Source organism: Cebus imitator, unplaced genomic scaffold, assembly GCF_001604975.1.
Source record: "Cebus imitator isolate Cc_AM_T3 unplaced genomic scaffold, Cebus_imitator-1.0 Scaffold68, whole genome shotgun sequence".
In the NCBI taxonomy this organism is placed as follows: Eukaryota; Metazoa; Chordata; class Mammalia; order Primates; family Cebidae; genus Cebus; species Cebus imitator.
This window is the reverse complement of record NW_016107383.1, coordinates 3,035,628-3,048,694: the sequence shown is the minus strand read 5'-3', so window position 1 is coordinate 3,048,694 and position 13,067 is coordinate 3,035,628. Positions and strand designations below refer to the sequence as shown.

At 40.9% G+C, this 13,067-nt stretch overlaps 1 protein-coding gene and 1 long non-coding RNA gene across 3 annotated transcripts; one reads left to right on the top strand and one right to left on the bottom strand.

Moving 5' to 3' along the window:
* Positions 1-2,440: 2,440 nt before the first annotated feature.
* AARD (alanine and arginine rich domain containing protein) lies at positions 2,441-7,749 on the bottom strand. 2 transcript variants are annotated; one of them, XR_005200709.1, is made up of 2 exons: positions 6,927-7,749; positions 2,441-3,532 (listed from the first exon to the last, which is right to left on the bottom strand). XR_005200709.1 is itself a non-coding variant. In XM_017530678.2 (2 exons), the coding sequence occupies exons 1-2, from the start codon at positions 7,574-7,576 to the stop codon at positions 3,389-3,391; spliced, it is 447 nt and encodes a 148-aa protein (XP_017386167.1). In that variant the 5' UTR covers positions 7,577-7,749; the 3' UTR covers positions 2,441-3,388. The 2 variants fall into 2 exon arrangements, 1 of the variants encoding a protein (XP_017386167.1); XM_017530678.2 differs by having other exon boundaries at positions 7,274-7,749.
* LOC108305910 lies at positions 7,385-10,128 on the top strand. Its single transcript, XR_001825937.2, has 2 exons — positions 7,385-7,488; positions 9,993-10,128. It is a non-coding gene; the product is annotated as an uncharacterized LOC108305910 (long non-coding RNA).
* Positions 10,129-13,067: the final 2,939 nt, after the last annotated feature.

The following is a 13,067-nucleotide window of genomic DNA, read 5'->3' as shown; positions in this document are numbered from 1 at the left end:
CTTGACACAGGCTGCTGTAATAGGTGTCCACCTATCGGAGCGCTACTGCCCAGCACTCAGCTCAGATGGATCAAGAGGCTGCCAGACGAGAGGTAGGCAGGGTGGCACAGACTCAACCATCACCCTAACCGTATTTTTCACCCTTCGTTACTGACATGGTCAAAAAGGAAAAGAGGCAATAGCAATGGCAGCAGCACAACAATGAAAGCAACCAAGAGAGAAAGCAGCTGGCACTGGAGGGCCTGGTGCCTGGTCCCAGGCACAGAGGGATTCTGGCAGTGATTACCACAGTAAATCGAGCCCATGGTTGCGCCAGGGCCCTGGGCCCTGCCAGGAAGGGAGCAGGGGAGATGGGATTCTTATAATTACACTGGTTTAGACTCAGCCATCATGGGGTTACCCACAGACAACTCTGATCCATCCCCAGGCTGGGAGCTGCAGAAGCACCTGTTAGAGCAGAAGTCATTTGGCAAAAGCCAAAGAAAATGCGGATACATCCAGGCCACCTGTAAAGGAATTTAATACCTAACAACCCATGTAAAGCCCTAACTGTCATAATTAATTTGGCACCTATTCACTGGTAGGTGCTAAACAAGTACCATATGGCAAAAGCCCATTTCCTGCTAACGTGGTTTAATCCCCCCTATAATTAAAGCTGTGAGACATTGTGTCATTTGAAAAACCCCAGCACCATATTTTTCTCACAAAACTGCTTTTAGTGTCTCTTCTGTTGGCCCTCTCTCTCCACTATTGTTATGAACATCTAACTTTCTTCAGCTTCTCCAGCTACTGCTTCCCCTTTGCATAATTTCGGTTATAATTATTTTCTCATTTTCCCCTCCAGCTGGCAATTCGTTTGGTCTCTCCCATTTCGTAGACCTTTAAGATGTCACACTGTTGCTCCAGCTTATTTAGAAATCCTGGAAAGAGGGGAAGTGTAGATTGCAGGGCAGCCTCAGCTCCCAGAAAACGTTATCTGCTTTCTCATGCGTCCCAGCTGACAGGATGCCAGGCCAGCAAGCTAACAACCAACAGCTGAGCGCCATGGCAAAGAACTAAATAAAGACAATCATCTGGCTTCTGCTACTTTAAAAACAAAAAGCAAGCGATAGCTTACTGGAGAAGAAACAAGATAAAAACTTGTAATAATGATATGTCCCACATATCAAGGTCCCGTTGTAGTTCCACATTGCACAGTTATTAATATCAGAGGCCACCTCCACTGATTCAGACTTAAACTAGACACTTTGGACACAAAGGAATTTCTCATTCTGTTTCTATATCTGTCACCCCTAAAAGATACAGTGATCCAAAGTGCGTCACTAAAAGATGGGGGGGAAGTGGCAACTAAAACTTTGCAATACAATAATGGACCTTTTTTAACCTAAAAATGTGAAAATGCATCAATTTTCATACTTTCTCCTTTAAATTTTTTGTTTGATCCCCAATATATTATCAGTATGATCCAATGACATGAATGTTAACCAACATCAGCAGTCTGTATTCTGTAAGGAATTTAGCTCACACAATGAATCATCTCAAGTATTTTTTACACGCAAAATTACAATTAATAAATGTTAATCTTTAAAATGCACTTGAGAATGATTGTCCCAAAGGTTAAGTAGAAGCTTTTTCAAAAAACAGATCACAAGAACTGTGCCAACCCTTTCCTAAAAATTTCTATAAAATTCAAAGGAAGAAATAAATAGGAAATCTACTTTACAAATGAAATTTAATATAGTAGTCGTACATTTATAGACCAAGAGCTTATATGCAAAATGTCTCCATGAACACAGTGGTCAGATATCGAGATGCTGACGACTGCTCATCTGCCAATGTTGAACTTGGTAATTCCTCATTTATACAGAGTGAAATTAAGTACCAAAGGGCCAGAATAATTTACTTATTGTGGAAAAAAGTTAAGGACAAACTAAACTTAGTCCAGATAATTCTCAGATCCTCACACACATAAAACAACTTTTATTTATTTATTTTTTATTATTTATTTATTTATTTATTTGAGACGGAGTCTCCCTCTGTCATGCAGGGGCACAATCTCGGCTCACTGCAACCTCCACATCCCAGGTTCAAGTGATTCTTATGGCTCAGCCTCCCTAATAGCTGGGACTACAGGCAAGCACCACCAAGCCCAGCTAATTTTAGTATTTTTAGTAGAGACGGGGTTTTGCCATGTTGGCCAGGCTGGTCTTGAACTCCTGAACTCAAGCAATCTGCCCACCTCTGTCTCCCAAAGTGCTGGAATTACAAGCATGATCCACCTTGCTGGCCCTTGCATTTATTTTAAAAAGAGAAAGACCATGTCTCTTCTACTCTCCTGTGTCTTCAAGAACAGATTTTTATAGTTTACTAAACATTAAAATTACATAGCTTGTTATACATTAATTTGTATTTTGCAGACAATAACCATTATAAATATCACTTAGATCTGCAACTATTTTTTATTAATTTTATTGTTTGCATTTAAAAGACGGCACTTTTGGGGTATAGATAGTCGAATTCAACAGTAAGAACTATTTTAACTCCTAAAACTGAACAACTGTATTAGTTATGAACACTAGATACAAGTCATGAAACTCCAACTTGAATTTGCTTAGGCAAAAAGAGATTTTATGAGAAGGATATCAGAATATCTGATGTATATACCCAAGAGCAGGGCCTGGGGTCTTATACAGCTTGACCCCAGGAACAAGGAAGTACCCCCCCTTCCTTTTTTTGTACTTTTAGTGGTTCTGTTTCAATCATCTCCCTTAGGGTGTGGGCTTTCTCACATGGTGACCACCAGCAGCTTCCAAGACCCTTACCCACAGCTTCTACCGGCAGAAATACTTATCTGCTGTTTCAGTGCCCATTCAAAAAATCCTAAGGACAAACGCATCTGCTGCCTTGAGCTGCATGGCTATATCCAGGACGGTGGAGTACCCCTAATGACAGACCACCTAAAGGGCATGGCTGGAATCCAAGTAGAAATAATTCACAAAAAGGAGGGCAGGCTGCTGGACAGACAAACCAAGAATAATCAAGTTAAACAAAACAAGCACGAACTCTGAAAGCTCAGGCAATGCCAGAAGCGTCAGGTCACACAAGGTAGAATACCAGAAGTTGGCCTTTATTCTTTGAGGGAGAGATTTACATTTATATTTCACTTCTATGTCCCAGTCAAAACAACAAATAAGTAACTTTAAAACTTGGTAATACATCATTTTTCTCTCCCCTTTCTTAGATGTTTTTGCATCACCTTCCCCTGTCATCTAAGTTTTGGGTCTACAACTTGCCCCTCAAAACTTATGAAAAGCATAATGTGTTCATCAGAATTGTTTCAGGGTTGATGTGTTAGTTTTAGGGTTCATATCTTCATGTGTGCCTTTCTTTATTCTGAATTCGCAGCATTATCTTTTGGGCTTTGAGAGTCTGATGTAAATCCCAGTTCACACTCCTTCTTTAATTGCTGCACCTTCATGTTTAGGTCCAGTAAAGTTCTAGCCAGCTGGTGGTTTTGGAAATGCATTTCCACCTAAAAGTTAGAAAAAAAATAAAAATTTTTATTAGCCTGAGATACAGATAAAATGAAACCACTCTCTGACTACATAGAAGAAATAAGAAGTTTGTAGGAAAAGAAAATAAGATATCAAGAAAGACGTATTTCTCATCTTATTCTCCAGTTCTGTTTAGTCTGGCTATAAAACTGACTTTCTATATGACAAGGTAAAATCCAGATGTATAAATAGCTTTTGAAATGGCCTTGAAATGAAAACAAAAATAGCTGATGCACAAAGCTGTCCATATGAAAAATACCTATGCACCAAAGGCTGTTTTCAAGCAATGGCATGTGATCCACAATGAAATCATTTATCTTTATGAGCCTTCTGAGCCACAGGATAACTGCCTACAGCCACCAGAGTGTTCAGAATCTGTGCGTATTTACTTGATTACTTATCATTTCAAGTTTTCAGGATTGTAAATGGTCTACCTGCTGAGCAAAAACACTTAACGACACCTTAGAAGCACATGTATAGTTATGTATACTTATATAATCTAACGTTTTTCACTCTGGCGTGCAGTCTGTTGGACAGCAAGGCTGACTTATACCATCCTCCACTGGGAGTTTATGAAGGTCCTCATGTGTTTACAAAAAAGATCTCTGGGGCTTGTTACCTGGGGGCAGTCCAGCAAAGCTTAGTCCAATATAATCTTTATGTTATGACTGAAAATTATGATCAACTACTTGCAAATTTTTTCAGCTAGGGCTTGTTTAATGCAGTTCATGAGGAATTTGTTCTCTCTGCTGAAAAAAAGCTTCATCAACTTGTCAATAGAAACCACTCCATTCTTCAGCACCTTGAATCATTTTTCTGACAGCAAGAATTAGCAAAGAATAAAGTAAGTGAATATCCAGCAAGCAAGCAGTAACAGTAACCACACAACCACCACCACAAAAACAAACAAAAAAACTTGCACCTTGCCTACAGGAAGCTTCAGCTCTCTAGGGTGGCCCAGATGCTCTTATAGTCCTGCCCTACTTTTTCAGCTTCCTTTCCTGGCCATCTTTCCCGTGCCAGCTCCCTCTGCAGCTTGTCAGAAACCTTGCTGGTCCCTGAATAAATGCTGAGCTGAAGCACACCTCCTTCTGTCCCCATTTCTGTTTAAGATGCCCTTTGCCACCTCTTCTGCTGAACCCAGTCAAATGCTGACTCTTCTGAGAAGCCTTCCCTGATTGCACCCAGTCACATGCCAACTCTTCTGAGATAATTGCCTCTCATCTGTGAATCCACAGCCCTCTGTACAAGTGCCTCTCATACATACTGACCAGACTAGACTGATGATTTTGAGAGCAGAGGCTGTATTTTATTCATAATTGTATCCCCAACTAAGAGTGCACTGCCTGGGCACACAACATAGTAGGTTCTCTGTGTGTTTAAGACTGAGTGAAGTAATTAATTAATTAATTGATGAACATCCATTGTGTACTTTCATGCAAGAATCAAGGAGAAAAATTATTGGTAATGATTTACCATCTAAGTAAAATAAGTATGTGTAATTCACACTTATTTAGGAACTTCAAACATCAATGGTTATTTAACTTTTCTTTCATCATGGATCCCTTTGAGAATCCAATGAAAGTTATGGACCCTCTCTGAGGAAAAACTATACTTTATGCACATCAAAAATGTTGCATACAATTTTAGGTATATAAAACCCCTGAACTCCACTCACAGACCCTAGAAATCAATGATTCTCACTAAGAAGACCAAGTCAAACAACAGCAAGTAGCATAAATAACAACACAACTCTAAATTCATTAAATTTTTTCATCATTCCTTAAAATACCATCCTAATATATGATACATGTACATTTTTATAGGAATGTATGTCCGTTTCTATAAAAATCCAGCCAAGAATTGAAAACTAAGTCTTCTAGTGGTAATGATATTAAGCTACAGTGTCCACACTCTTTTGCTTCTTTCTTATGACCAAGACAAGATGATTGATCAAGATCTTGACCATCATCTGTAACCCAGGGACACATCATTTGTGTATGTGTAAACTTCTCTGGTTCCCTTCCAGAAAAACTGCTGATTTTTTTTTTTTATAAGAATGCATCTGTTCCTTTTTGGTACAGTCAAGAGTCCAAGGTCTGTAATAATCATTATTATAATAATAAGAGGCACTAAACAATATCCATGGTCTAAGCATTTCATAGAATATTATCTCACGTAAGCTCTTGAATACTATGAGATTATGAATTCCATTTTACAGATGAGTAAACAAACTCAAACTGGCTAAGTAACAATCCCAAAGTTGTAGGGCAAGCAAGTGTTAGCTGAACTCGATGGCTGCCTCAGGTTTCAGCCTTGCAGTTTGGTATTCTGGCCCACAGTACAGGCCTCCAGGGGAGAATCAGGTGGCTCCCACTACTCTACTGCTCAGACTTACTGCTTAGACTCAGGGTGAAAACCAAGTGTTTCTTCAATGTTGTTTCGCTCTTGTTGCCCAGGCTGGAGTGCAATGGCGCCATCACGGCTCACTGCAGCCTCCGCCTCCTGGGTTCAAGCCATTCTCCTGCCTCAGCCTCCCAAGTAGCTAGAATTACAGGCGCCTATCACCACACCCGGCTAATTTTTTTCTTTTTCTTTTTTATTCTTTTTACGGAGTTTTGCTCTTGTTGCCCAGGCTGGAGTGTAATGGCACGATCTCGGCTCACTGCAACCTCTGCCTCCCGAGTTCAAGCGATTCTCCTGCCTCAACCTCCCGAGTAGCTGGGATTACAGGCGCCAGCCACCATGCCTGCCTCATTTTTGTATTTTTAGTAGAGACAGGCTTTCACCATGTTAGTCAGGCTGGTCTTGAACTCCTAGCCTCAGGTGATCCGCCTGCCCCCGCCTCCCAAAGTGCTGGGATTATAGGTGTGAGTCACAGCGCCCGGCCTAATACTGTCCTTAAACTCAGAAATGCGATAACGTTCTTAAATAAGGCAATTTATTGATGGTTGGCTCAGTTCTACGGTAGTGGTTGTGTTAGTAATCAGTGCAAAAGAAAAGAATTTTCCAAGTCAAGTCTTCAGTGCACGATTTCCTAGGCAGCACCATTTTAAAATTTGAATCTCTCCTATTCATTATGTCCTTTTCAAATTGTGTCTAACTTCCAATTTTTTTATTTAAAAAAAAATCAGTCAGCTAAAGTATTTACCTATACACCCTCCTGTTTAATATTCAGACCTAACCTGTCTAATGTTCGAAACGCTGCAATTTTACAAAATACCTTATAATTTCCGGTTTTCTGAATTATTACCCACGGGAAAGATAAGAATAAAACTTGCGGAGTTTGAAGAAAGAGTTGCTGATACACTCCATCAATCCCGAGAGGGAGTTTATTTCATGGAAATTTCCTCTTCCATGAGCCATACTTACGCATAGTCATAGTTTCCCACAGGGCAGAAAACTATAGAAACGGGTTGGGGAGGAGACATCTTGGATCTGTCCCTGGTAGACTAGGGTCCCCCCCACCCCCATGGGTCCTGCAGGGCCCCTTTCCTTCCCTACGGTGCTGGAAAGGCGGGGGCGTCAATGCAGTGACCAGACGTGAGCTGGGCTCCCCGGGAAGAACAGCCGCCGTGGCGGGCGCTCCCGCTCTGGGAACAGCTCCCGTCGGCCTCCCCAAGGCCTTGGGTGGGCTACGCGGCCAGTGGCTCCGCGGCCGGAGGAGAGGACCCGGGAGAGGGCGCCCTGGGAGCCGTCCGCCCAGCCCGCGCTCTCACCAGCTCCGCCCGCAGCCCTGCCAGGGCGACCTCCACGCGCTCCCGGCTCTGCTCCTCCAGCGCCGCCGCCGCCTCCTGCGCGCGCCTCGAGGCCCTGCGCTGCATCGCCCACTGGAAGGCGCGCGTCAGCCGTCGTCTGAGGTCCTCCAGCAGCGGGCTGGTCTCCTGGACGTCCGTGCTCCTGCGGTCCCCGGGAAAGCCGCTCGCGGGACGAGGTGAGAACCAAAGCTCCCCTCTACCTGGGAGTCCCTGGAACCCCCGGGAAATTCTCCTTCTGCTGCGATCAAAGTCCCCCGGGTCCATAGCGGAGATGCCTGGTCCCTCCTCCAGCGCTGCTGCTGAAAGATGAGTTTTCAAGTTTGATGTTTAGGCCGGGTCAGGGCTGGGGCGGAGGTAATTCAAGGACCCTTGCCAAGTGGGACGCTGCAACTGCTCCGCCATTCAGAGACGCTCCTTTGCTCCCAGTCCCATCTGAGTCCTCCATTAGCGACCGAGAAAGGAGGCGGTTCCCATAACTCCAGCAGAAGTTTCAGCTGAGTCTCCTTTTTTCTGCTGCTTGCATTGAAAGGAAGGCTTGGGAACTAAGCAGTCTCAGTAAGTGGAAGCTGAGGTACAGGTGGAAGGTTTGTGACCAAAGGTAGAATATTTCAACCCAAAGTCTTCCTGGCTGGTTGCCTCGATTGCCTAATACTTCATTCCTTGAAAACAAATTTTTTTCTTCCTATTTTCTGCCAGGCACTGTGCCAGGTTTGGGATATACAAAGACTTAGACCTCTCACCTTTCCCCAGGTATTGCCCTCAGTCAAGGGGGAGAAGCTTGGCCCTGTTTGCCAGTTAGAATGGACTTTGTACAAGTACAGTAAGGCATAGCTGGGACTGGGTCTCCATGCTCCTTTCTGTGCTCGACTCCTGTCTCCTATGTCCACGTTTATGAAGGGGTTTAAATGAAAAGTCAAAATTCCCCTTAGCCCTAAGTGTGTTTAATTCCCAGCTGATAAGGTTCGGATCTGTGTCATTACCAAATTCCAATCGAATTGTAATCACTAGTGCTGGAGCCCGTAGGGTCTGGTGGAGATGATTGCATCGTGGAGGGAGAGTTCTCATGAATGATTTAGCCCCATCCTCACCTGGTACTTTATCGTGAATGAGTTCTTACAAGATCTGGTTGTTTAAAAGTGTGTGGCGCCTCCCTCCTCTCTCTTACACCTGCCCCTGCCACGTAAGACACCTGCTCCCACTTTGCCTTCCACTATGAGTAAAAGCTCCCTGTGGCCTCCCCAGAAGAGGATGCTTCCATGCTTCCTGTATAGCATGCGAAACCATGAGTCAATCAAACCTCTTTTCTTTACAAATTGCCTAGTCTCTGGTATTTCTTTATAGCAGAGGGAGAACAGACTAATACACGAACTCCAGGTAATCATGTGCCAACACTACTTGTATGTCCTTTATCAAAGAGCATATTCTACTGCCTCTCTTTGATCTAATAGGGAATTTCTAAAAAGGAATGAACAATCAAAACTTTTGTATGATCATAGAATGAGGTTACACACACACACACAAAAAAAAAAACAGTTTAGACACAACTCTCACCTTGGAGTTATTCTTTCATTCATTCAAGAGTTACAAGTCATTTGCAATGTTCCAGGGTCCATGGTAAGTCTTGAAGGCAATAACAACTGATTTTTATTCATGCTTAGTATGTACCAGGCAATTTTTATTTATTTAATCTTCACAGAAACCTTGTGAGGTAAGTACTATTACTTTCTGCACTTTACAGTTGAGGAAACTAAGGCAAGAGGTTAAAACGTACACCAAAGATCTCAAAGCTGGAAAGGGATCCACTGGAAATTTGCACCTAGGAAATCTGACTTGTGCACCAAACCACTGGGATATGCCCTGGATATGCTTTATTTCCCAAAGAGGAAGAGAATTTCTCAGTTTATATGTTGCGTGAGTGAGTGAGAGTAAGTGTTTGGATTCACTATGCTCATAAAATTCAGCTCTATCGAAATGGCTTAAGGCTTAACTAGATAAGGAGGAATACAAGTGACTCAGCCTCTGCAGATAATCTGCTAAATTCAGCAGCTTGCCATAGTTTACAACCTAAGCACAGTAAAATACCTTCCATTGTATGTTGCTTCATAAAGATTCCCTAGAAACATCTGAAGATGTGTTCTTTTGATAGAAATTATAAAAATCCATATGGTCTGCCATGCACCAATGGAGTATGAATTTAGGGTTTTTTGTTGGTTGGTTGGTGATAGGTTGATGGGGCTTGAAAACCAGCATTAGTCAATGTACAATATAAACATTTAAAATGAGTTTTTGCTATGATTTTTCACTTCTATTTCCACATCATTTACTTCAACAAGAATTTCAGTTAAGTTTAATTTAACTCAACAGTGAATGGTGCATGTTCAATGTTAAGAATTGTACCACTTGATGGAGATACAAAGATGATTAAGGCACAGTTTTTGTCCCATGGAAACTTAAAACCTGGGGAAAAAAATGTATTGATTCATTCATTTAACAATATTTACTTAATGTCTTATTATATACCAAGCATTATACAAGGTGCTGAAGGTACAATGGCAAACCAAAGAGACAAAATATTTACTTAAACTGGTTTACCACAAATTAATAATTTTCTTCTATAGATTGATTTTTCAGTTGTCATACACCTTGAATTTTACAATTTTTTTTTCTTTCTCTTACATAGGCAAAGCAAATTGAAGAATTGGAGCACTGGGGTGAGTATAACATGCACAGACATTTGAGTTAGGAAATGTATTAATTATTTATTGCTGCATAACAGCAACAATTTTTTAGGTTTAAAAAAATACATTTATTATCTCTGACAATTTCTGTGGGAAAGAATTTGGGAACCACTTAGGTTATGGTCTACAGTTTTCATGCTGTTGTAACCAAATGTCAGGCAAGATCTCCATCCTCTGAAGCCGGATGTGATTGGAGCTGGAGCATCTACCTGCAAGGTGGATCACTTCTATGAATCACTCAAATACCTGGCAATTGGAGCCGCCACTTGGTGGGAGGCCTCAGTTACTCTCCATGTGGACTCTTCCCTACTATTGTGTAAGCTAGACTTCATGATGTAGTGGCTAGACTTCCTTCAAAACAAGAGCAGAGAAATACAGAGAGAAACTCTTTCCATGTGCTCTGAGCCACATTTTTATGATCTAGGTTTGGAAGTCACTTATTATCATTCTGTTCATCAGCATCAAGTCTCCAAGTTGGAGCCATACTCAAGGGGAGGAACCTTAGCTCCACTTTTGAAGTAAGTAGTATCAAAAATTTCCAAATACATTTTTAAACTACCATGGGAAAAATATATGTACATTACATATAAGTAAACAACGATACAAATGACTTCTGACTTCCTGCAGAAAAAAAGTAAAGTCCAGAAAACATTGAGACATTTTTTAAACCAGAGAGAATTAATTAACACAGAATTCTATGTTCAGCAAAAATATTCTTCCAAAAACCAATCTCAAAAAGCATGTTTTTAAAAAGGGAAAATTAGGAGAATTTGTCACTGCTTACCATAGTGTAAGCAGACTTACACTAAAAGAAGTGCTCAAGGAAATTCCTCAGGCTGAAGTAAAATAATACTAGAGGGAAATACAGATCTTCAGGAAGAAATGAGTAACGTAAGAAATAGTAGGTATCTAGGTATAAATAACTTTGATTCCTCTTAATTAAAAAACATATATATTGTTTTATATATATGTTTGTTTTTAAAAAAACATATATTGTTTTATATATATATATTTGTTTTATAATTCAATGGTTAGGAAATACCTATATCGTGTTCACGACAACGTAATACCCATTCAGCACATATTAAGTGATCATCAATTGCCTAGTTAATTAAACTGAATGAAACATTTGATTCCCTCTATTTCCTGATCTTCATCTCTAGCATTTGTTTCACTGCAGTAATTCCTGAAAGTATACTATCACCCAGAATGATACCTTTGAAAGCCTGAATTCTGAAAAATCTATTCTCAGTCCAGAGCCTTTTTTCTATCCACAATTCACTCTGACCCCTCAATTCAAGAGAGATGACTTTCTGAAGTACCCTTGTTTCTCTTTTCCCAGCCGGAATCCTGTGGCAAATTATTTCATCTAAGTCATATCAACACCTTCTAGTGCTCTATGCACTTGGCCTTCTGCCAACCCCACCCAGTTAATTTCAGTCCTATTTATTCAGTGTCTTTACTCCTATTTCTAAATAGTCAATGTGATTCCCAACCTCGACTGTCCTCTCAACGTTACACAACAATCCCCTGATTCATATCTCCCTGACTACCTCAGATCCCTCACAAAGACCGTTCTGGACTCTGACCACCACCTGCCCTCTCTTTGTGCCTCCATTCCCATTACATGGCACAAAAGCTATTTTTTACTTCACTGAGATGATAATTGACAACCGTTAACTCACATGGCACTTAGTATATGCCAGCTACTATTCCAAGTGCTTTACATTCAATTCTCACACCAACCCTATGAGGTAAATGCCAAAATCAACGTTTCACTGATGGAAAAACTAAGGCACAAAGACATTAGGTAATTCCTTGAAGGTTGCAACCCTTAGAAAGTCATGGAGTGAGGGTTTTTAGCATCAAGGGCTGTTGAATTTTGTCAAAGGCCTTCTCTGCATCAATTGAGATAATCATGTGGTTTTTGTCTTTGGTTCTGTTTATGTGGTGAATTATGTTTATAGACTTGCATATGTTGAACCAGCCTTGCATCCCCGGGATAAAGCCGACTTGATCATGGTGGATAAGCTTTTTGATGTGCTGTTGCAATCGGCTTGCCAGTATTTTATTGAAGATTTTTGCATCTGTGTTCATCATGATATTGGCCTGAAGTATTCTTTTCTTGCTAGGTCTCTGCTGGGTTTTGGTATCAGGATGATGTTGGTCTCATAAAATGATTGGGGAAGGATTCCCTCTTTTTGGATTATTTGTAATAGTTTCAGAAGGAACAGTACCAGCTCCTCTTTGTATGTCTGGTAGAATTTGGCTGTGAACCCATCTGGACCTGGGCTTTTTTGGGGTGGTGGGCTCTTCATTGCTGCCTCAACTTCAGACCTTGTTATTGGTCTATTCAGGGTTTCAACTTCTTCCTGGTTTAGGCTTGGGAGGATGCAAGTGTCCAGGAATTTATCCATTTCTTCCAGCTTTACTAGTTTATGTACATAGAGTTGTTTGTAATAATCTCTGATGATGGTTTGAATTTCTGTGGAGATATCCCCTTTATCATTTTTTATTGCATCTATTTGATTATTCTCTCTTTTCTTTTTTATTAATCTGGGTAGTGGTCTATTTTGTTGATCTTTTCGAAAAACCAGCTCCTGGATTTATTGATTTTTTGAAGGGTTTTTTTGTGTCTCTATCTCCTTCAGTTCTGCTGTGATCTTAGTTATTTCTTCTCTTCTGCTAGGTTTTCAGTTTTTTTGATCTTGCTCCTCTAGCTCTTTCAATTTTGATGATAGGGTGTCAATTTTAGATCTCTCCTTGCTTCTCATGTGGGCGCTTATTGCTATATATTTTCCTCTAGAGACTGCTTTAAATGTGTACCAGAGATTCTGGTATGTTGTGTCTTTGTTCTCGTTGGTTTCGAAGAACATCTTTATTTCTGCCTTCATTTCATTGTTTATCCAGTCAACATTCAAGAGCCAGTTGTTCAGCTTCCATGAAGCTGTGCAGTTCTGGGTTAGTTTTTGAATTCTGAGTTCTAACTTGATTGCACTGTGGTCTGAGAGACGATT